Below are 25661 nucleotides of genomic sequence, written 5' to 3'. Positions count from 1 at the left end.
CTCCACAGTCACATATTTGGCCTGTTATGCATGTGTCATTGTGCTTTTGAATAGAAGAACTAACAAGAATAATGTTACTCCACAGTAACATAAGTCAGCCTTTTACTCATGTATCATAGTGGTAAAATGTATTAAACAATTATCTATTATTTATCGTTTTACATTGTATAGGTAAAATTATTGCAACAATTACCTACTATTTATTGTTTTACATTGGATAGGTAAAATTATTGCAACAATAACCTTGTATTTATTGTTTTACATTGTAAAGGTGTAATTATTGCAACAATCAGTCGGAAAGCTGACCCCGGTTTGACCCCATTTCTTAAAGCAACAATGGACGTCATGTGATTACCATATATGGGCATGTGTTTACCAAAAAAGGTGCTGCTCGTTTTGTGGAATTTGTAGTTTTTTGCATGAATTTAAACTAATTTCCTTTTAAGTGAACATTCTTGAGTATATAAGAAATATATTACTCAACTAAATTATTGATTAAACTCATTTTTTCTCTCAAAATGTGTCTTCAAAGTCTAGGTGTTGACAAAAAAATCGGTCACAGAAAATTAAAATCGTAATGTTCTTTCTTAACTTCTTGGGAAGCTATGCTGAAAATAAATTATGTTATGTAATATAATGTGGACTATGATATGTCATAGTTGTGCCAGTTGATATGCTAAGATACGCAAATGTGCCACTTCGATGTGTCTATATTTCTGACGAAGCGGGGCCGACGGTAATTCACGAGTTACGTCCCTTTGCAGGATTCCTTCTTAAGTTTATCACAAAACAATATATTATTATAAACAACGTATGAGTTTTATGTCAGTCATCTAAAGCAGTTAATGTTGTGCAAAGACAGTATAAAATTTCCTTACCTTGTTTTATTTAAGTCATACATTTCACTGACTTAAAGAGAATAATTAATTCAGTCAAATATTCACAGCTGATCCCGCCATTACTTTTTCAAACAAACATACTAAATGTGTGCACATTGACTGTGTTCAGATGCAAGGTGACATCGATGTGTAAGACCGAAAAATTACAATGTCAAAACATGTCTTTCTATTGGAATTTAGTTCAAACGGGGTTTCCCAAGGGGTGATTGAACGTTAAACTTGATGTTTTAAATTTTGAGATACGTATTATTAATTGTTTGTATTGTACACAATTATAGTCTTTATTAATCTGTGAAAAATAGAAGAAAATAATTTTAAACGACGATCAACGGCATTACAGGATCGTTAAAAGACGACCAATTTGACATGTTTGAGATTTTTTGTTCCTTTTGATATTAAAATCCATGCTTAACAAATCGAAATAAATCTATTTCAGACCCTAATGGCAAGTAGGAAACTGAAAAAAAATATAAACTTCCAAATTGGCGCCAAAAAAATATTCTGCAAAATTAACGCAATTTCAGAATGGCGGTTTTTAATATTAGTCCCATTGTTGTCTTAAGAAAGTAGCAACAACGGTCGTTTCTAAGGGCTTGCTTTCCGACTGAATTACCTATTATTTATCGTTTTACATTGTAAAGGAATAATTATTGTAACACTTACCTATTATTTATCGTTTTACATTGTGAGGGTATAATTATTGCAACACTTACCTATTATTTATCGTGTACATTGTAAAGGTAAAATTATTGCAACAGTTACCTATAATTTATTGTTTTAATGTTTATAAAATAAAAGAAGATGTATATGTGTATGATTGATGAAAGATTATTTGGTTGTATTTCAGGGTAAGACTCCTTATGATATAGTAACAATGGAAAGCTATGATGATTCTAAAGATAAAAAGGAGAAGAAAGAAGTGAAGGACTTTCTTAAGGTAAATATTTTGTCTTAATTAAAAAGATATATTGACACAAATGTCACAGATTGTTAGAGTCACAACAGACTTGGTACAAAGAAGTTACAATAAAACAGTTGCCTTTAGTTGTTCATGTCACTGTGGCATTTGTTATCAGTTAACAATCTAAGTTGACAATTCCAATCTTGTTGATTAATATACATGTTGGCATTTATGAAAGAAAAAGTTTTAAAAATTGTGTACTCATTTGTTTGGATATATATTTTTCGTAAATGTTTGGTCGGCTTGCTGTCTTCTTGGTTGATACATCACATCTCATTTTATTTAAGCAAAATATGTACATTATGTATCAGTGTATGCAAAAAATGATTACAATGTGTGTAAGTATGTGATAAACATATATCGATATAAGGACATCATCCGTAAATATAGCTCAACATGCAGACTTCTTATACGTTCAGGTATTTCACATCCTATTTTTTATGAACATATTCTTTATAAAGCTTAAAAATGTCAGTATTCACCTCAGAAACTAACAAAACCTTTGAATAGAATTTTTTTTAGTATACATAAATAACAACAGACTACTAACAGTTAACTGACATGCCAGCTCCAGACTTCAATTAAACTGACTGAAAGATTAGGATTTCATCATATGAACATCAAGCACATAATCCTTTCCGTTAGGGGTTTAGTATCATACCATCATAACATATATGAGAAGAACATAACCCATGTCATGCCAACAACTGTTTTTTTAATAAATGTGAATAAATTTGAATACAACAGTATCGTAACTTTATCCCTTCTTAATAAGTCTATTCAAAGGTTTTGTTAGTTTCTGAGGTGAATACTGACATCTTTGTGTTTTTTTAAATATAAAGAATATTTCCATAAAAAATTGGATGTGAAATACCTGAACGTATAAGAAGTCTGCATGTTGAGCTATATTAACGAATTATGTCCTTATACTGATGATAAAATTAAGTAAATGTTTTGACTAGTTTGTGATATCGAAAATTCTGGTGTAATAATTTTTCAGTAATACATAAATTTTTCTCGTTAAAATCTAAAACATTGTTACATACACGAGCGAATCGTACAATTTGAGATATATAAACACCATAAGATGGTGACAAGGGAATGTCACCATCTAGAATTGGATAATTAACGATAGGAAATGAAAAATCATCTCTTTTATCATAAATTTTAGTATTCAGCTTTTCGTTAGTGATATAGATATCAAGATCGAGGAAAGGGCAGTTGTCATTGTTAGTATTAGCTTTATTTTAAACTATACTCTTGCATATGGCAGAGCAGAAAATGGATTAGGGGCATTGTCCATATCTAGTATTGTGAATAGTCATTATACCCCCGCTTTGAAAAAAGGGGGGTATACTGTTTTACCTCTGTCTGTCAGTCCGTCCATCCGTCCGTCCGTCTGTCAGTCAGTCTGTCCCATGAAACTTTCGTCGGATTTTTCTCACGAACTACAATACAAGGATTTCTGAAATTTGGTTTCAGGGTTTATCTAAGTCAGCTATACCGTGTGATGCGCTTTCAGATTGATCGCTTGACAACTTCCTGTTTACCGAACACTTGTATGATTTTACAAATGATAGCCAAGTTGAAAATTTTCGTCACATTTTTCTCAGGAACTACAATACAAGGATTTCTGAAATTCGGTTTCAGGAATTATATAAGTCAGCTATACCGTGTGATGCGTTTTCAGATTCATCACTCGACAACTTCCTGTTAACCGAACACTTGCATATTTTTACACTATTTATATTATCCACTTGCGGTGGGGGTATCATCAGTGAGCAGTAGCTCGCAGTTTCACTTGTGTTTACATTTTTTCAGGGTTTTGAGCTCACCTGTCCTGAAGGGCCAAAACAGTTTTTGTCATCACTTTTCGTCCATTTCAAACTGATACGTCAGATATTTTCAAACTGATATGTTATTGTGTTGTGTTGTTGCACCCCTGTCTCAAGTTTCAACACCACATTCTGTATATGCATGCTCCAAGTATGAAGCCTGTACTTCACCCGTTGTTTTTGGCTGCTGTCTGATACATTTGTATTTCGAATATTGATTGCTCGATATCAAACTGTTGATTTTTTTGTCTTAATGGCTTAACACTTTACCATGGACACACTAAGTTAATGAATTGTTATGTGATATCAGATTGTTTATTCTTTTGTAGAGTGTCATGTTTAAGACTCCAGAAGGTAAGTCTAGTTATAATGTGTCAGTACTCTTGTCTATCATACCGTTATTTAAGAATAAAGTGTTTTTCCTGTACTAGTATTGATGGTTAGTTTTTTTATGTCTTCTTAGTTAAACTTCTGATCGGGAATAAAAGAAGGTTGGGGTTGTGATATCAAAACACTAATTTAAAACTTCCATATATTCATGTGCTGTCCCAAATCAGAAATCCTGAAAAGAGTTGTATTTATGCTATACCTTTTCCGTTATTTTCAGAATATAGTGTTTATAATCCTGGTACTTTTGATAACTATTACAGCAGATCTTGCGTTGTATCTATTTAAAACAACATCTATACTTATGTTTCTGCACCATATGTCCTCATAACATTTCTTTCACTGATACTTTTGACCAATTTAAAAAAAAAAATCAACAGAAAATAAATGAAAAAAGTAGAATTGGTACCGTTAATATGTTATGCTCGTGCATCTTCACAATATACGGACTTCATTTGATTCATTTTTCAATCTGTTTACATTTACTTAACATTTGTCTTTCTACAGACTGATATTTTCTTTGGAAGTTAATATTAGTCGAAATTTGCCATGGCTTCTTCAAACCGATCCCTTGTATTGTTAAATGTTTCAAAAATATCTAGTGATCTTTGACCATTTAAATCTAACAGTAATGTCCATGTCTGTCCTCCCTTAGTTACATAAGAAGCTGTAATACTCAAAAAAATTCTACAATTTTCTGCATCTTTGTTAAGATTGTTCCCCATCACTGCTCTAACACAACAATGAGAAAAAAAGACTGAAATTAACACGACCTTAGTTCTACAGTCACCATTACAAATTGGTTGACTGATATACGATGTGTCTGTGTCTTTACTCACTGATTTTGTAAATATTTAGATACCATTTAAGTCCTCTGATCTGTTTATTTATTGATTGAGTCCTATTTTCGAATGTGACTTTTGACTATGTGTGAATTTACAGCTGATGTATGCATAACAGGAGACTCTTTCCATGTTGATGTACATTTGGATTTCATAGAGTTTTCTCAGTTTTATTTTGTGACCTTAATTTATATCCCCTCATCGATTTTCAAAATTTGAACACCAGTAAACTACTGTTTCATTTATTTATAGGTGTTACTCCCCTTTGATTATAAATTTGTTGTTGAGGACAGTATTTTGAATTGATAAGATTATCATTTTTAGCTCACTTGGCCCTTCATTTGGATTTCATAGAGTTTTCTCAGTTTTATTTTGTGACCTTAATTTATATCCCCTCATCGATTTTCAAAATTTGAACACCAGTAAACTACTGTTTCATTTATTTATAGGTGTTACTCCCCTTTGATTATAAATTTGTTGTTGAGGACAGTATTTTGAATTGATAAGATTATCACTTTTAGCTCACCTGGCCCGAAGGGCCAAGTGAGCTTATGCCATCACTTGTCGTCCGTCGTCGTCCGTCGTCTGTCGTCGTCGTCGTAAACTATTTCAAAAATCTTCTCCTCTGAAACTACTAGGCCAAATACTTCCAAACTTTAACTGAATGTTCCTTAGGGTATCTAGTTTACAAATTGTCTCCGAAGTTTTGATCTATCAACAAACATGGCCGCCATTGCTAAAAATAGAACATAGGGGTCAAATGCAGTTTTTGGCTTATATCTCAAAAACGAAAGCATTTAGAGCAAATCTGACAAAGGGTAAAAATGTTCATTAGGTCTAAATCTATCAGCCCTGAAATTTTCAGATGAATCAAACAACCCATTGTTGGGTTGCTGCCACTTAATTGGTAATTTTAAGGAAATTTTGCAGTTTTTGGTCATTATCTTGAATATTATTATAGATAAAGATAAACTGTAAACAGCAAAAATGATCAGCAAAGTAAGATCTACAAATCAGTTAATATGACCAAAATTGTCAATTGACTCCTTAAGGGTTTATTGTCCTTTAATGACATTTTTTCACAATTTGTTCATCATATTTGCTAACTTTAAAAAATCTTCTCCTCTAAAACTACTCAACCAAATTCAACCAAACTTCAACTGAATGATCAGTAGGGTGTATAAAATAAAGTTTTTGTTTTATAATTTCTATTTCGTCAAAAAACTTGGCTGTCATGGCTAAAAATAGAACACAGGGTAAAATGCAGTTTTTGGCTTATATCTCAAAAACTCCAGCATGAAGAGCAAACTCCAGCATGAAGAGCAAATAAGACAAGAAGTTAAAGTATTTATTAGGTCAAGGTCTACCTGTCCTGAAATTTTCAGCCGAATTGGGTAACTGGTTTTTCAGGTATTATGCCCCTGAATTGATGATTTTAAAGAAATTTTGCAGTTTTTGGTTATTATCTTGAATATTATTATAGATACAGATAAACTGTTAATATCAAAAATGTTAATTTGTTCATCATGTTGACTTACTTTAAAAAATCTTCTCCTTTGAAACTACTGTATCAATTTCAGCCAAACTTAGGCTAAATGAGTTTCAGAGTATCTAGTATAAATTTTATATTTTATTTCCTTGCATGTCAAGAAACATAGCTCCTATGGCTAAAATAGAACATAGGAGAAAATGATTTTTTTTTTTTTTTGCTTTTGAAGAAAATAGGACGATTCAAAGATTTAAATAAATTGAAAAGCCAAAATTATCATTGATGAGAGATTTAACCAAAACAATTAAGGTGAGCGATTCAGGCTCTTGAGAGCCTCTTGTTAAATGAACATGTATCTTCCTGCCAGTGTTTGCCTAAATGATACATTCCTGATTTTATCGTTCGTTAGATGATTGCTCAAATTATTTGTTCCATACATGAAAAGATAACCCATTGCTCAAAACGAATAATATATTGAGGGTTGTTTAAAAAAGTGTCCTCTAGAATCTAGATGATAGGATGCAAATCCTGGTTACTATAGTCAATCTTAAGTTCTGATTGCCAAAACTTCATGAAGCTTTTTTTAAGCTACAAGAACACAGTGAATGCACTAGGTTTGGAAATCTGAAACTAAATTTTAACATACATTGTAAATTATTTTCTATTTTTTGAATACATACCAGTAAACGTTTGTTTTGTAAAACCAAAAGGGAGGTTAATATATATCATCATAGTAGGTAGTGCGATTTTAAAATCCTTTTTTATGAGGAGGTATTTTAATATCAATAGTTACTTTTATATTTATAGTTGTATACGTCCAAGATTTTTAAAAAGATCTCTGACCAAAAAACATCACTGTATCATTAATAAGTAAATTGCAAAAAATGATTATTAAAGGGGCATAAGCTACGACCTAGATAAATCATCTTAACAGCTAGCTTCTAAGATCAAGGCAATGTTCACGAGACCAATGGTCAGAGTTTACGTTTTGTCGAAACATGCATGTCTGGTTGTTGTTTTTTAACTAGTATTGACCAATATTTACTCGTACAATGATAACACTAAACTAAAAGTGTTCAGATCTTGTATGGATCAGCTTCATTATTCTTTATACTGAAAATTGCATAGATTCACAGAAAGTCTGAAATTATATTCTTAGAAAGTATTTAAAAATACACTCAGTGTGTATACATGTAGCTTGTTTGAACATTTTTTAAATATCAATGTCATTTTAAAATTTAGACTTCAATTATATGTATGTATATTAAAATAGAAAGTATTTATTCTGGTGTACTAAAAACAATACATCATGAATGATATGAAACCAAGTTATATAGTTTGAAGGACTTATAGATGCTTTGACTTTGTATACTGATCATATATAAAAAAAGAGTGATACCATCTAAATAAACTCATCACAGATACCAGGACCAAATTTAGCATATACGCCAGAAGCGCTTTTCGTCTACAAAAGACGCATCAGTGTAACACAGCATCAATTGAGAAACAATAGTTCTCTCCTAGAGACATATTAATTTTCATGATGCGAGACTTGCCGAGCAATATACATATTTAAAAATTCAATGTCAAGAAAGGAAAATAGCGTATTGATAGAAATTATGTATGGGAATAATTCTCTTGATATTTTAAAACAATATATATGTTCCATACAAAACGAGTTTTCGGACCGTACGCGTACGGTTCGGACTGTATTTGTATACTCGTACGGTCGAACCGTACGAGTATACTTATACTGTCTAGTACGAACTGGACCATACAGGTATTTGGACTGTATAAGGTTTATTTTTGACAAACATTTATCAAAAAACTTTCATTGAGTTTTACAAATTAACATAATTACAATCAGATAAATAAAGCAAACAAGTGAACATTGAATTGAATTAAATAGTTATGAATTTAATTTTCTATCGAAATCCTGTTTTGGCACTCTCGACCCGGTTGACACTTGCTGCCACAAGGAACGTCTGATTTCTTACATTTGCATGTCTTGTTCATGTATGTTCCTTTACATTTGCATCTCTTAAACGTGTTTGTTTTGAGGCAGCATGGAAGGAAGTTCTGTCTGTACTCCTAGGTTCAGTTTCAATATTCCGTGTCAAAGTTCAATATAACCCATATCATAAAATTAGTTCAGTATACCAAATTCACATAGTAGCTTGTACAAGCTTGCATATGTACCAATAATATCATTAACCGTACATGATTATCTGGGAAGATCTCCCGATGCCCTATCAATAACTGGTATTCTCACAGTGACAAAGCTACCTTTTCAATTTTTGCATTAGTTTTTGACACTTTTTATTATATTTTCTCATGGTATTTTCGACAGATTTTTTTTTATAATTTCTGGCAAGTATCTTTTGTATTCTGTCGTGAATAGTCATTTCTCCGTCGTTTGTTGCGAAAGTACAGTTGTTGTCCTCAGGAGGAGGGTAAGTTATAATGCCACTCAGTGTCATAAAATCATCAAATGCCATGAGTTATTCCTGTGTCGGTCTTTAGTCTATAACATCGAATGTCTGTAGATATTTCTGAAGTTTCAGTTCGTCGTCGTTTTCGGGCAGGTTGAACAGTTCCTGTCGGTATAAGCATCTCTCTGTGAGTCGTTTTCAGCTTCAGTCTGTGAATATGTCTTGTCTTCTGTCTGTGCCTCAGTCTCGTTAGCTGTCTGTAAGTCATTCTCGTTTTCTGTCTGTGGGTCAGTCTCATTTTCTTTCTGTGAGTCGGTCTCGTTTTCCGTCTGTCCGCCAGTCATTTCGTCTTCGTCTGTTTCAAACATGTACTTACAATTCTTTTCCTCAATGAACTCATCAGTATCTTGCGAACTTCTCAAATACCATCATTTACTTTTTGGCCAAATACAGCTTTAAAAGGCGTCATTTTAATACAAGAATGACACTGTGTGTTTAGTGAATACAGAAACTCAAGCCATCCTGAGTCAGGTTTGTTTTGATGCCAACAGTTTATGAAGTGAGTCATGAACCTGTGTCCACTAAACCCTGTGTTCCTGGATGCCTAGGTCTTCCTGTTATTATCTTAACATCTCCGTCGCGAGGTGAAAGTTTTAAAGTTTCTCTTATTACTTCGTTGCAAAACTCTCTTCCGTTGTCATGCTGTAGGATCGACGGAAGACCAACAAAAGAAAAACAATTGCACTAATAAATTGTGTGCTACTTCATCTGCAGACTTATTTATCTGAGGCCAGAAGAAATTAAATTTTGTATAAGGTTCAATGTAGTGACCAATCCAACAGTATTGCTCATCTGGGTCAGCACGCTTGTCAACTAAGTCTAACTGCCCCCTGTGCATAAAATATTTGGATGTGACAGGCGTCAGTGGAGCAACGTTTCTTTGTGGCTTTTTACATGCACACTCAACACATCCTTTGGTGAATTCCAAGCAAGCTTTTCTGGGAATCCAATAATACGTTTATGCAACGTCCTTGTACAATTTATGGTATCCTGTATATAAGCCTTAGCTCCCTCTTGCTCAGACTTAAGTACTTCAAATATCTGATCAACTGTAACAACTTTTTTCCAATTGGCGAGAATTCCCATTCTTTTAGATTCTTACAGAAATCACAACTAAAAAAGGAAAACAAAAAGAAAATCTTAAGCTATATAAAAAAGTAACATGATACTCATAGCAAAAAAAAAGTTAGATAAAGTTTCAAAAAACAAAAAATTAAGAATAGTACTTTGTTCCCCTTTTTGATTAAAACATGTTTTTTAAAATATTATTTTAATTTTAGTTTCTTGTGTACAATTTGGAAATTAGTATGGCGTTCATTATCACTGAACTAGACTATTTATTTGTTTAGGGGCCAGCTGAAGGACGCCTCCGGGTGCGGGAATGTCACGCTACATTAAAGACATGTTGGTGACCTCCTGCTGTTGTTTTTTCTATGGTCGGGTTGTTGTCTCTTTGACACATTCCCCATTTTCATTTTCAATTTTATTAAACGATAGATATCAGTACAAATTTGGATGGTGATGATGATGATGATAATGATGTAGAGGCGAATGATGTTTATTATGATGATGATTATGATAGTTATTAGTGATAATGAATGGAAGGTGATATTAGGATAATTGGAGAAAACACAAGAAGTTGATAAGATGTAAGGCAAACTGAATAAAGATTATTCTTCAATCTCACCTCATTTGCAGGAATGCAGAGTTCACTTTCCTTAACATAGTGTAAGAATCTCGCTTAATCACCTTTACCATTTATCAAAACATTTCTAATTCTCTCAGTTTTCTCACAAGTAAACAGCTTGTTTGACGGTTTTTCTAGTAAAGTTCCTAAATATTCTAAAAACATTTCTTCCCACATTTTGTTTACTGCTAAATTTTCTAATAACTTTAATTCAGTGAGCAATAATCAATTTCGTGTACATGTATTACTGACATGCTGAATACATGAGATTAAGGGATTAAATTAACGCGACTTTTAAAAAAAAAAAAATATTATGTTTTTATTACAACTACTTTTGAAGATTTTATATTAATTCGAGATTTCAGTTATGTTGATCTGTAATATATATTCAGATCTTATAAACTTGATCTACTTCTTAAAATTAGTATGACCGTATGCGTATTTTGAAAAAGTACGCATAAGGTCCGGACCGTACGCGTATGGTTTAAATACTCATACGGTCTAGAACATATATACAAATGATATATGTAACCAAACTATCTTTGTTTTTCTATGATCTGCAAAGCGATGGTTTCTTGCTATGTGACATCGATGATTCTTCCATATTGTCATTGGTTGCCTTTTTAGCTCACCTGTCCCGAAGGGACAAGTGAGCTTATGCCATCACTTGGCGTCCGTCGTCGTCTGTCGTCCGTCGTCGTCTGTCGCGGTCTGTCGTCGTAAACTATTTCAAGAATCTTCTCCTCTGAAACTACTGGGCCAGATACTTTCAAACTTTAACTGAATGTTCCTTAGGGTATCTTATTTATAAATTGTATCCGAAGTTTTGATCTATCAACAAACATGGTCGCCATTGCTAAAAATAGAACATAGGGGTCAAATGCAGTTTTTGGCTTATAACTCAAAAACTAAAGCATTTAGAGCAAATCTGACATGGGGTTACTATTGTTTATCAGGTCAAGATCTATCTGCCCTGAAATTTTCAGATGAATCAGACAACCCGTTGTTGGGTTGCTGCCCCTGAATTGGTAATTTTAAGGAAATTTTGCTGTTTTTGGTTATTATCTTGAAAATTATAATAGATAGAGATAAACTGTAAACAGGAATAATGTTCAGCAAAGTAAGATTTACAAATAAGTCAACATAACGGAAATGGTCAGTTGACCCCTTTAGGAGTTATTGCCCTTTATAGTCAATTTTTAACCATTTTTCGTAAATCTTAGTAATCTTTCACAAAAATCTTCTCCTCTGAAACTACTGGGCAAAATACTTCCAAACTTTAACTGAATGTTCCTTAGGGTATTTAGTTTGTAAATTGTATCCGAAGTTATGATCTATCAACAAACATGGTCGCCATTGCTAAAAATAGAACATAGGGGTCAAATGCAGTTTTTGGCTTATAACTCAAAATCCAAAGCATTTAGAGCAAATCTGACCTGTAGTTATATTGTTTATCAGGTCAATATCTATCTGCCCTGAAATTTTCAGATGAATCAGACAACCTGTTGTTGGGTTGCTGCTCCTGAATTGATAATTTTAAGGAAATTTTGCTGTTTTTGGTTATTATCTTGAATATTATTATAGATAGAGATAAACTGTAAACAGGAATAATGTTCAGCAAAGTAAGATTTACAAATAAGTCAACATGACGGAAATGGTCAGTTGACCCCTTTAGGAGTTATTGCCCTTTATAGTCAATTTTTAACCATTTTTCGTAAATCTTAGAAATCTTTTACAAAATTCTTCTCCTCTGAAACTACTGGGCCAAATACTTCCAAACTTCAACTGAGTGTTCCTTGGGGTATCTAGTTTGTAAATTGTATCCGAAGATATGATCTATCAGCAAACATGGTCGCCATTGCTAAAAATAGAACATAGGGGTCAAATGCAGTTTTTGGCTTATAACTCAAAAACCAAAGCATTTAGAGCAAATCTGACATGGGTAATATTGTTTATCAGGTCAAGATCTATCTGCCCTGAAATTTTCAGATGAATCAGATAACCTGTTGTTGGGTTGCTGCCCCTGAATTGATAATCTTAAGGAAATTTTGCTGTTTTTGTTTATTATCTTGAATATAATTATAGATAGAAATAAACTGTAAACAGCAATAATCATGATAATGTTCAGCAAAGTAAGATCTTCAATTAAGTCAATTTGATCAAAATTGTTAATTGACCCCTTAGAAGTTATTGCCCTTTAAAGACTTTTTTCACAATTTGTTCATCATGTTGACTTACTTTAAAAAATCTTCTCCTTTGAAAATCTTCTCCTTTGAAACTGCTGTATCAATTTCAGCCAAACTTAGGCTAAATGAGTTTCAGAGTATCTAGTATAAATGTTATATCTTATTTCCTTGTATGTCAAGAAACATAGCTACTATGGCTAAAATAGAACATAAGGAGAAAATGATTATTTTTTTTGGCTTTTGAAGAAAATAGGACGATCCAAAAAACATTTAAATAAATTGATAAGCCAAAATAATCATTGATGAGAGATTTAACCAAAATAATTAAGGTGAGCGATTCGGGCTCTTGAGAGCCTCTTGTTTTATAGTGCATCTGGCTCATTGGGCCAAGTGAGTTTTTTTCATCACTTGACGTCCGTCATCGTCTTCCGTTAACTTTTACAAAAATCTTCTATGAAATGACAGGGCAAAATTTAACCAAACTAGTACACAAACAATTCGGACATGCAACATTTAACCGTTTAATCAATCTTCTAAATAAGGCTGGAATGAACAATGCTGATACAATAGATATTTTACGATCTGTTTGTGAAAATTGTGACATTTGTATGACCAACAATAAAACCCGTTCTAAACTTGTGGTTGGACAGCCATTGGCAACAGAGTTTAATGAAACGGTACTAAGCGGTTGGTCCGCATGAACTAGAACACAATGTATGGTATCTTTGTATAACTGATGAATTTACACGCTTTAGTGCAGGGAGTATAATGAAAATAAAGAAAAAACATCAGAATTTGTCAAGAATGTTTGGAATCTTGGATTTCAATAGATGGTTCACCAAGACGTCTTTACAGTGATAATGGTGGTGAATTCAATAATGATGAAGTACGAGACATGGCAGAGAACTTTATCATTGATGTGAAAACAACTGCAGCTTATAGTCCTTGAAGAAATGGGCTTCTAGAAAGACATATTCAAACTCTTACAGTCACCTTACTGAAATTGAAAGCAGATAATAATTGTGACTGGGACATAGCTTTAAATTTGAAGTTTTCAATTTTCACTGGCAAAAAACTGGATGTTTACAGTGTTGTCTCCCCTCAAAACATGTATATTTAATATAATCTTTAAAATTATTTCAATCATTTGAACTGTTTTAATTAAAGACTAATTAACTCATGTTTACAATCAAATACAAAAAAACATGCTACTTTTTCACCTTTACTCGGGGAATAACCCTTTTTTATACGACACTCTGTGCAGCAGCCTTTAAGCAAATTCGCGTATGCGTATATTAAAACTTCTCAGCTTTTGCTGAATCTGTACATTATACCGATTAAAATGATGTCTTACTTTTAGGATCATTGTGACCATGAATAGTGAAACTATATACACCACTTTTTTATGTGGCGTAGTAGTGGCATATAGGCCAGTGGCAAACAGTTTAACTGGCATATTCCCTGGGTCACATTTTCATAAGTTTTGCAAAGAAAATAAATCATAAAATAGGGAATCTTTTGAATAAAAAGAAAAAAAAGGAGAAGGTTTGGTACCATTAAAAAGTTTAATCCCGCTGCAAATGTTTGCATCTGTCCTAAGTCAGAATCTGATGTACAGTAGTTGTCGGTTATTTATACTTGTTCAAATGTACAGAAGTTGTCGGTTATTCATATGTGTTCCTATTTCTCGATTTTAGTTCACCTGGCCCAAAGGGATAGAAATGTTTATCAGGTCAAGATCTATCTGCCCTGAAATTTTCAGATGAATCGGTCAATCCGTTGTTGGGTTGCTGCCCCTGAATTGGTAATTTTGAGGACATTCGGCTGTTTTGGTTATCATCTTGAATATTATTATAGAGAGAGAAAAACTGTAAACAGCAAATAATGTTCAGCAAAGTTAGATCTACAAATAAGTCAGCATGACCGAAATGGTCAGTTGATCCCTTTATGAGTTATTGCCCTTTATAGTCAATTTTTATCCATTTTTAGCTCACCTGGCCCGAAAGGCCAAGTGAACTTTTCTCATCACTTGACGTCCGTCGTCCGTCGTCGTCGTCAGTCGTCGTTAACTTTTACAACAATCTTTTCCTCTGAAACTACAGGGCCAAATTTAACCAAACTTGGTCACAATCATCATTGGGGTATCTAGATTTAAAAATGTGTCCGACCACCCGGCCAACCATCCAAGATGGCCGCCATGACTAAAAATAGAACATTGGGGTAAAATGCAGTTTTTGGCTTATAACTCAAAAACCAAAGCATTTAGAGCAAATCTGACATGGTAATATTGTTATTCAGGTCAAGATGTATCTGCCCTGAAATTTTCAGATGAATCAGACAACTCGTTGTTAGGTTGCTGCCCCTGAACTGGTAATTTTAAGGAAATTTTGCTGTTTTTGGTTATTATCTTGAATACTATTATAGATAGAGATAAACTCTAAACAGCAATAATGTTCAGCAAAGTGAGATCTACCAATAAGTCAACGTGACGGAATAGGCAATTGACCCCTTAAGGAGTAATTGCCCTTTATAGTCAATTTTTAACAATTTTCAATAATTTGGTAAATTTATGTAAATTTTTACCAAATAATTTCTCTTTTACTAATGGGCAAAGTTCATTATAGATATAATTATCAGAAGCAAGAACGTTTAGTAAAGTAAGAACTTCAAACACATCACCATCACCAAAATACAATTTTGTCATGAATCCATTTGTGTCCTTTGTTTATAATATGCACATAGACCAAGGTTAGCGACACAGGCTCTTTAGAGCCTCTAGTTTTATATGGCTTAGACCGTTGGTTTTCTCGTTTGAATAAATTTACACTAGTAATTTTTGGGCCCTTATAGCTTGTTGTTCGGTGTGAGCCAAGGCTCCGTGTTGAAGGCCGTACATTGGCTTATAATGGTTAACTTTTATAAATTGTTATTTGGATGGAGTGTTGTCTCATTGGCACTCACACCACATCTTCCTTTATCTATTAAATAATCATGAATAAAGTTACTTGACATATTTGTTGTCCTTAGTATTATATTAACTATAATAGCTGAGTTAAAAAAATATATTGAAATAGTGCTTTTCTCAGGAATGGCACTTGTACCTTTTTGACTATAAAAGTACCAAATATATAAGATAAAAGCTCATTAAATGATGTTTACAATCAAATACAACAAAAACATGCAAATGTTCACCAATTAATAAAATAAACATGGGTTTCCTTCCATGGTTATTTTAAGTCGGGGAATAACCCTTAGTTTTGTACACGAAATTGTTCATAGGACACACTACTTCATGTATCTCCGATGCGCTGAAGACAAAATCAAAAGAAATCTACGTAAAAAAGCATTTAATTGATTCATGAATATATCATGAATGACATTTTCTCGTGCTTTAATTTTAATTTTTATTATTAAAAGTAACAGCCCTAGTATTTCGAAAAAATTATCTGGTATGACCGACAATTATCATGATTATGCAATATGTTTATGATTTGACCAAGGCGTTGGATAATTGACAAGTAATAATGGTTGGATTGAACAACATAATTTAAAATACTCGTTTTTTTTTAAACACCGATTAGAAGGTTTTGATGCTAAAAAACTTTGCCAACGTTCAATTCTGTTTTTCGCTCACCTGGCCCACAGGGCCAAGTGAGCTTTTCTCATCACTTGGCGTCCGTCGTTTGAATGCTGACGTCTCCCTTCTTCAAAATACAAAATTTTACAAACATTTAGAAAGTGATTCTACAAAAGAAATAAGTCAACAAATTATTGAGGTCCTTTCAGACATGAACAGCAAAAAACACATAGATGACGACACGTACGACTATCTACGCCCTGATGAAACCTGCACAGCCGGTCGATTTTACTTGCTCCCAAAACTTCATAAAGAAGGAATTCCGGGAAGACCGATAGTATCTGCAAATGGCCATCCAACCGAAAAAATATCTGAATTCGTTGATTACCATCTTAGACCATACGTTAAAACAATGCCATCTTACATTAAAAAAACTACAGATTATTTGAAGAAAATGGATTCATTAAATCCCTTACCAAACAACACAATTTTGGTATCGATGGATGTGTCTTCTTTATACACAAATATTCCAAAAAATGAAGGAATAGTCGCTTGTGAACAAGTATGGAACAATCGTAAGAATAAACATCCCCCAACAGACTGTCTGGTTCAGTTGCTGAGACTAGTGCTTGAAAATAACAATTTTGTATTCAACGACCAGCACTTCTTGCAGGTTGACGGTACCAGTATGGGAACCGAAATGACACCTTCTTTTGCCAACATTTTCATGGGAAGTCTCGAAGAACGCATCCTTTCGAATGTACCATACAAACCCTTGTCTTGGCTCCGTTATATTGATGACATCGACATCAAATGGACCGAAACTGCAGAACGTCTGCAAGAATTTCTCGATTTCTGTAACAACTTTCATCAATTGATAAAATTCACTTCTGATGTTTCAAATTCGAAAATTGCGTTTCTCGAAACCACCATAACTTTAGAAAACGGGGTCATGACAACCGACCTTCACACCAAAAAAACTGATAAACACCAATTTCTCTCTCAGAAGAGTTGTCACCCGAAACACTGCTCCAGGAGCATTCCGTACAGCCAAGCCATCAGGTTAAAACAGATTTGTTCATCGGAATCAAAATTAAATTAAACCATCGTTTGGGGCAACTCAGACAGCAACTCAAATCAAGAGGTTATAAGAACAAAAATATTTCAGAAGCTTTCGGTAAACCAAAAGAAAAAGACCGAACAAACCCACTTGAATACAAAGAAAAGACGGCCCAGACATATAAAATCCCGTTTGTTGTTAGCTTTCATCCTTACCTGACAAATCTTTCATCAATTGTCCACAAACACTGGTGTCTTATTGAAAATTATCCTTCCTTAAAAGAGATTTTCCATCACCTCCCGTTATGGCTTACCGCAGACCCAAAAACCTCAAAGATATTCTAGTAACACCTTAAGTATCTAAACAGGAGATATCAACAATCGGAGGCTATACACCATGCGGAAGGGGCAACTGTAAGTGCTGCAAAATGGCCAACATCGAAACCCAATTCATCAGCACAGTCACAAAGAAGAAATACAACATATTTATAACATTAAATTGCAAAACGCAAAATTACATTTATGTCCTAACGTGTGGAACTTGCAAATTACAATATGTTGGTGAAACAGAAACACCATTTAACATCCGACTGAATACCCATCGGTCATTTTATACAAAAGAAAGGAACTGCCCAATTACATGACATTTTTTAAGAGCAGGAAATGATTTTGAAAACGTCACATTTCAAATCATTGAACAAAATCAAAATTGGGATACTCAAGGAAGACAGAAAAGAGAGAGATTTTGGATGCACCAGTTACGAACTTTTGAACCTGATGGACTCAATGAGAGAGACGAAAAAAGATTTAAAAGCAAATCAAAACCATGATTATCTTGAAATCATACAAATTAATTTATAGAAATTCATACAATTAATCGAACATCTATTAATGTGTTAAACTTTTATTCCAACTTCATGTAGTTGTAGCTACCAACATATTTTATGCATCATCAATCAATATGTTACACCCTTTCCTTAACTCTTGTAGAGATTAAGCTACACATTTTTTTTGTCATGCATCCGATTTCACCTTGAGAGATGCACACGTCTGATGAAGCTAATTTGTTTAACGAAATATTGCGTATTTCTATTTAAAATCCAATAAAACTTTAAATGTATTAATAAGCATGTTTAAGTTATATTCTTAGACATTTATTTAATTTTAATTCAGTAACTGTATCAGTTTAATTTCACAAACTGATCCACGCTTAAATAGATTGAATGTTGATTGTTGCTATTTTCAGACATTATATATATAATATATATATTTATTTTCATCTGTAACATGAAAACTAAGAGACACCAATCGAATAATCTTCCTTATGCGATAGTTAAAGTGTGTGTCTTTTTAGCTCACCTAGCCCAAAGGGCCAAGTGAGCTTTTCTCATCACTTGGCGTCCGGCGTCGTCCAAACTTGGCCACACTAATCATTAGGGTATCTAGTTAAAAAAAAATGTGTCCGGTGACCCGGTCAACCAACCAAGATGGCCGACACAGCTAAAAATATAACATAGGGGTAAAAAGCAGTTTTTGGCTTATAACTCAACAACCAAAGCATTTAGAGCAAATCTGACATGAGATACAATTGTTCATCAGGTCAGGATCTATCTGCCCTGAAATTTTCAGATGAATCGGACAACCCTTTATTGGGTTGATGTCCCCTGAATTGGTCATTTAAAGGAAATTTTGCTGTTTTTGGTTATTATTTTGAATGATACAGCAATAATGTTCAGCAAAGAAAGATTTACAAATAAGTTAAGTGACTGAAATGGTCAATTGACCCCTTTAGGAGTTATTGCCCTTTATAGTCAATATTTAACCATTTTTGGTAAATCTTAGTAATCTTTTACAAAAAATCTTCTCCTCTGAAACTACTGGGCCAAATTAATCCAAACTTGGCCACAATCATCTTTGGGGTATTTAATTTAAAATATATGTTCTGTGACCCGGCCATCAAATCAAGATGGTCGCCAGGGCTAAAAATAGAACAAAGGTGTAAAATGCAGTTTTTGGCTTATAACTCAACAACCAAAGCATTTAGAGCAAATCTGACTGGGTAAATTTGTTAATCAGGTCAAGATTTATCTGCTCTGAAATTTTTAGATGAATCAGACAACCTGTTGTTGGAGTGCTGCCCCTGAATTATTAATTTTAAGGAAATTTTGCTGTTTTTGGTTATCATCTTGAATATTATTATAAATAGAGATAAACTGTAAACAGCAATAATGTTCAGCAAAGTAAGATTAACAAAAAGGTCGACATTACTGAAATGGTCAATTGCCCCCTAAGCAGTTATTGTCCTTTATAGGCAATTTTTTACAATTTTCACAAAATTTGTAAATTTTTACTTACATTTTCCACTGAAACTACTGGGCCAAGTTCATTATAGGTAGAGGTAAGCAGCAATAATGTTTAGTTAAGTAAGATGTACAAACACATCACTATCACAAAAATATAATTTTGTCATGAATCCATCTGCTTCCTTTTTTTAATATTCACATAGACCAAGGTGAGCGACACAGGCTCTTTAGAGCCTCTAGTTTATATTTATAATAATATGACTCTCGGTAGCCTTCAGATGTGATCCTGATGAACATATATATAATAAGGTGACATCTAGTATAGAACATAGGACCAATGCTGATACAATGTAACCAATCCATGCATTATGTATTGGTCTTTTAGACTTTTTGTAATTTGGATGTACGGTAAACAATTTCATAAACCAAAAAAACATGAATTGGAAAGCGTATACCTTTATAAGTAATGCCCCTGCCTTTCAATGTTCTATTTACAATTAATTTTAGATGGTGTTATCAGTTGTACTGTACATTTTTGGCTTTGGTTCATTGTTTTGGGGACATATAATGCAAGACAAAGTGTGTACGCCTAAGTGCATGGAGCATTGAGTGTTTCCCTTGTCCATGTTGTCTGTCCGAATGTTCGTTTGAATGTGCCGAAAATGGTGTCCGTTCTATTACTAAAGATGGGTCTCAACCAAGTTAATGAAACTGTCATATAATTATTATTACCACAACACACAGATCAAGTTTGAATTTGGATGACATCATTTTTACTGTTTTAGAGTTATGCCCGTTTTTAAACGGGTTTTTCTTCTCTATTCTCTGACTTAGGTTTGCCTCAACCAACGGTGTTTAAGCTTATGTATAATACTTATTAAAACAAAACTCGGATCAATTATGATTGTGGGTAGCGTGACTGTTACAATGTTTGAGTTATAAAGTTATATTCAAGCAGGGCGCCATTGGTGTCTCATTAGATTTATTTTATCCTCTTTTCCTTCTGATACCATTGGAATTCAAATAACTAATTTATTAAAATATTCATTTTATCTTTACAGAATACATGATGAAGTCTTCCATGTTGAATCGTTTAACGGGCAAAGGTACCTACGAATCTTATGACATGCGCTGTATGGTGACTGGCCAGTTCGCCGTCGGAAAATCGACTCTGGTGAAGCTATTAGTGGGGGACGTCATCCCCGAAGGGAGACATTCTACAGACGGAATCTCTCTTCTCGAAGGACGATGTGGTCTTGATGTCAAGACAAGAGAATGGATTTTAATAAATCCAGGTAAGATTTGATAACACAAAATGGTTTTTGTAAGCCCTACACTGTATGTTGTATTGGAGTGGACATTAGGTGTTACAATTGTTCGTCTGTAGGTCCGTCTGAGCATCATCAGAAGTTTGGAAGTTCATCCCAAATTAGTTTCTGTGTTCATACATAAGTTCACATTCAATATCTTAGCTACCAATATGTGTATAACAATTTTCTTTATATCTATTTATTTACCTGCAAACAATCACCCCTTTATCATGAAACGGTCCCATGAACGCTTGATGGGAAAGTGAGAAATCCTGAACTTCATACGTGTAATTGACCTTGACTTTATATCAATTGCGGAAACAGTCCAAAGTTTTGGATCGCATCAAGAGAAGAATCAAAAATAATTTCTTCAAATTAAAAGCAATAACATTTTCACAGTAGAACATATTTTCAAGGTTTGGTCGGTAAACATCAGACAAACAATATTTTTATTTATGGCTATGATAAATCTATACCAGACTAGTTTAAGATGTATGGAAACAGTTTAAAAGAAACAATCTAGTCTTTGATATTTTCTGTAAAATTATAATGCAAATGATTTTAACAGCACTTTCACGCTTTGAATAGGCAACTGCAATACAAATTGCACGTTAATATTTCTGAATTTCAAGAAGTTAGTTAATAGTATAACAATGTATTATCAAAGTTGCCAGACGCACGTTTCATCTACACAAGACTCATCAGTGACGCTCATATTAAAATAATAAGAAAGGCAAACAAGGTTAAGGTTAAAAAACATTTTAAACCCAGTTTTGGATATATATATTTATATCTCTAAATACAAGACCCCACTGATTTCCGTCGTATCCGTGTTATGCTTAATATTTAACTTTGTAGCCTTCAAAAAAAGTAAAGATGGTGAGGCAGTTATGCTTAAGTATGATATATAATTTGTCACTGTTGTTTTTGTCCTCTTTGTCAGTAGGGTAAATATTTGGTATAATATTTGTAGACATCAATATCTTGGACATTTTTTTCAAATTCAAGGATGACAATTCCCATTTTTGCGCCTTTCTCAATTTTGAATTTCGGATATAATGGTCATTTTCAAAATGAAGCTTTTGCAAAGTTCATAATCTAATGACAAAATCAAATTAAAAAACACATCAAACGAAATGAGTATTTATATCAACGAAATTTTTAGATCCAAACATTTGTCTAATGATAAAAATCTGAACAGATGACAAAAACAGTGGGAAGACTAAGAAAACAATATGTTATACAATAAAAAAAACAAAGCATATACTTAATTTGATTATAACATCTATTCTAATGCAACAACGTTTGTAACGTTCATTTTGATTGGATAACGTCGCTTTCTTACATGGCATCAATTGACAATTGATGTTTTGGGACGTACGCGCAAGCGCAGACGGCATATGACAGATTTTAAATACATGTTTTAACGTTGTTTTCCGTCAGTTTCATTAGAATGGAGATAACAATATTGTATTTTAAGCTCCAACGGCATCAATTTGGGATTTGATGGTCGCAAATACCCGTTTACTGCCTCCGCTAACGCGTCGCCAGTAATCTTAATTTGCGACCATCAAATCCCCAATTGATGCCGTCGGAGCTTAAAATACAATACAGTTATCTCCTAATTGTTAAAGATGTTTGCGGGTGTGTTAATGAAACGTTGCCAAAGATTCTTGAAATAACAAAAAGGTGACTGACAATTGTTAAGTATCCCCTTTCTTGCACGAATCCCTCAAGCATGATGTTCTGATTTAAAATCACTCTAATGATAATAAATCAATTGCAATCTATATCGACAGTGAGATGACTATGCTGACCTTGAATAGAATTAACAAGCTTTTATTTGAACTTGGAATTATTTTAAATTATGAAATTTGCATAATTTCTTGTGCTTGAATTTATTAATAAATTTCATGTTTATTCTGTACTTTTATGTTCTGTGCTGCACACAACACTCTTTATTAAAAAAAAAAAAGTACATTTTCAATAGAATGTACTGTGCCGCACACAACACAATCTAGACAAAATGCATTGTATGGAAAGTTTTATGAACTGCTCAAAACATTACAAAACATTATAATACCAAATAAACATGGAATTTATTGAAAAATTTCCAGCACAAGCAATTATGCACATTCCATAATTAAAAATAATTTCAAATTTAAAATAATAGCCTTTTAGATGTAATTATGAAATTGTATAACCACCAGACATTGTCTGTGGACAATTTCCAGTTTCACATATCAATAATGATAAGAGTCACCAACAAAATGATGATCACATATAAAAGAGACAAAAAATAACTGCCAAAAAACATTTAATTAGAATAATATATTGTTTTTGTTCCAAAGTTTATGCAATAGCGTTCTTTTATGGCGTCAAAAGAGGAATTTTATTTTCAACCAAATTAAATGAAAATGCAGTATATACATTGAAATCCCAATAGGATTTTGCAACTGTCTATCCAAAGCACATTTGTGATGAATAAAAAGTTCCCACATTTTGTACAAATAAAATATCGGATTTGAAAATATATAGTCAGTTTAACCATGCCCCTAGATTTTCTAAGCCTAATTGTTGTTGAAATCGAAAAGAATTTGTCAACTTTTACTTGACCCTGTTGGGAAATATTGAAAAAAGCTTTGTAATATTTACGGATACCCTTATATTCCTGCCATTATAATGATACTCACATTATGTAAAGCAGTTTTAAACTTAGCTCATTGACCAATCAATTGATTGAGTTGCAATGCATAACAAACCTCCACCAAAAAGCTGTGTGAGCTTTAGTCAGCACTTCTGTTTTTAAATCTTCGATTTGGGCTGCCTTTTGCTCTTTAGTCGGGTTGTTGTCTTTTTGACACATTCCCTGTTTCCAATTTCAATTTTATTCTCTGTAACAACTATTCAAAACTTTTCCAAACTTTCCATATAGTTTAACAATGTTATCCAAGGATATGATGGCCAACGTTGCTGAAAAAAGAAGATATGGGTAAAATAAAGTGTTCACATACACTAATTCATTTAGAGTAAAACAGACACCGTAAGCAGCTTGATATTAAACTCCTTCAGAATTTTCAGAAAATCAGACACCTTTTTATGAGTTTTTGTCCCTGAGATATATTTGTTTGAAACTTTTATAAAATTTTTGGATATTTCTTGTTGAAAACTGTTACAGATAGAAAATAATTTTAAACATTAAGATTGACCGGAACAATACATACTCGCATTTGTTTTCATACGACCGCAAAAATTGAAAATGTTTTGGTCGTCTATTGGTATCATGTTGGTGTCGTCGTCTACAACGTCGTCGTCGTCCGAATACTTATAGTTTTCGCACTCTAACTTTAGTAAAAGTAAATTGTGAAATTTTAACACAAGGTTCATGACACCAAAAGGATGGTTGAGAATAATTTTGGGAGTTTTGGTCCCAACATTTTAGGAATAAATGGCCAAAAAGGGCCGAAATAAGCATTGTCTTTAGCAATATAACTTTAGTTTAAGTAAATAAAAATCTACGAAATGTTGACACAAGGTTTATGACCACAAAAGGAAGGTTTGGATGGATTTTGGGAGTTTTGGTTCCAATAGTTTAGGGATTAGGGGCCAAAAAAAGGGCTCAAATAAGCATTATTCTTGGTTTTCGCACTATAACTTTAATATGTATAAGTAAATCGAAATCTATGAAATTTAAACACAAGGTTTATAACCATAAAAGGAAGGTTGGGATTGATTTTGGGAGTTCCCAACAGTTAATGAATAAGGGGCCCAAAGGGTCCAAAATTAAACTTTGTTTGATTTCATCAAAAATTGAAAAATTGGGTTCTTTGATATGCTGAATCTAAAAATGTACTTAGATTTTTGATTATTGGCCCAGTTTTCAAGTTGGTCCTAATCGGGGTCCAACATTTAATTTTGTTTTATTTCATCAAAAATTAAATAATTGGGGTTCTTTGATATGCCAAATCTAACTGTGTATGTAGAATCTTAATTTTTGGTCCAGTTTTCAAATTGGTCTACATTAAAGTCCAAAGGGTCCAAAATTAAACTACGTTTGATTTTAACAAAAATTGAATTCTTTTGGGCTTCTTTGAAAAAAGTAAAATCACAAAAATACTGAACTCAGAGGAAAATCAATTTGGAAAGTCCATAATCACATGGCAAAATCAAAAAACAAAACGCATCAAAAACGAATGGACAAGAACTGTCATATTCCTGACTTGGTACAGGCATTTTCAAATGTAGAAAATGGTGGATTAAACCTGGTTCTATAGCGCTAACCCTCTCACTTTAATAACAGTCTCATCAAATTCCGTTACATTTACATGATGCGTTAAATAAACAGTCACAATCAATAAAATAGTCAAAATATGGGAACATCAGTCATCATCGTATAACAATTTAACAGGACACAACAACATCTACTATCTACGAACACATGGATTGATTTGAGTGTCTGACGTCAGAAAAATTATATACGTCACATAAATTTGTCGTTCAATGTGAATACAATAGTTATCAAAAGTACCTGGATTATAAACAATTTTAAATTTTACATAGGCAATGAGCGCAGACAGGGTTAAAAAATCAAAAGTATGTAAGAATAAATTACAGAAATCAAACTAGTCCAAAAG

General features: G+C 33.1%; 1 protein-coding gene across 1 annotated transcript in view; it reads left to right on the top strand.

Annotated features, from left to right (window-relative positions):
* Positions 1 to 1745: 1745 nt before the first annotated feature.
* LOC134699497 (uncharacterized) overlaps positions 1746 to 25661 on the top strand; it is a 47069-nt gene continuing 23153 nt past the window's right edge. The window contains exons 1-3 of the mRNA XM_063561101.1: positions 1746 to 1836; positions 4025 to 4049; positions 20779 to 21012. Of these exons, the coding sequence (XP_063417171.1) occupies positions 1774 to 1836; positions 4025 to 4049; positions 20779 to 21012 (322 nt within the window). The 5' untranslated portion in view covers positions 1746 to 1773. The remainder of the gene's footprint in view (positions 1837 to 4024; positions 4050 to 20778; positions 21013 to 25661) is intronic.

The sequence above is a fragment of the Mytilus trossulus genome, unplaced genomic scaffold (assembly GCF_036588685.1).
Source record: "Mytilus trossulus isolate FHL-02 unplaced genomic scaffold, PNRI_Mtr1.1.1.hap1 h1tg000070l__unscaffolded, whole genome shotgun sequence".
Classification (NCBI taxonomy): domain Eukaryota; kingdom Metazoa; phylum Mollusca; class Bivalvia; order Mytilida; family Mytilidae; genus Mytilus; species Mytilus trossulus.
This window is presented reverse-complemented; position numbering and strand designations above follow the sequence as displayed.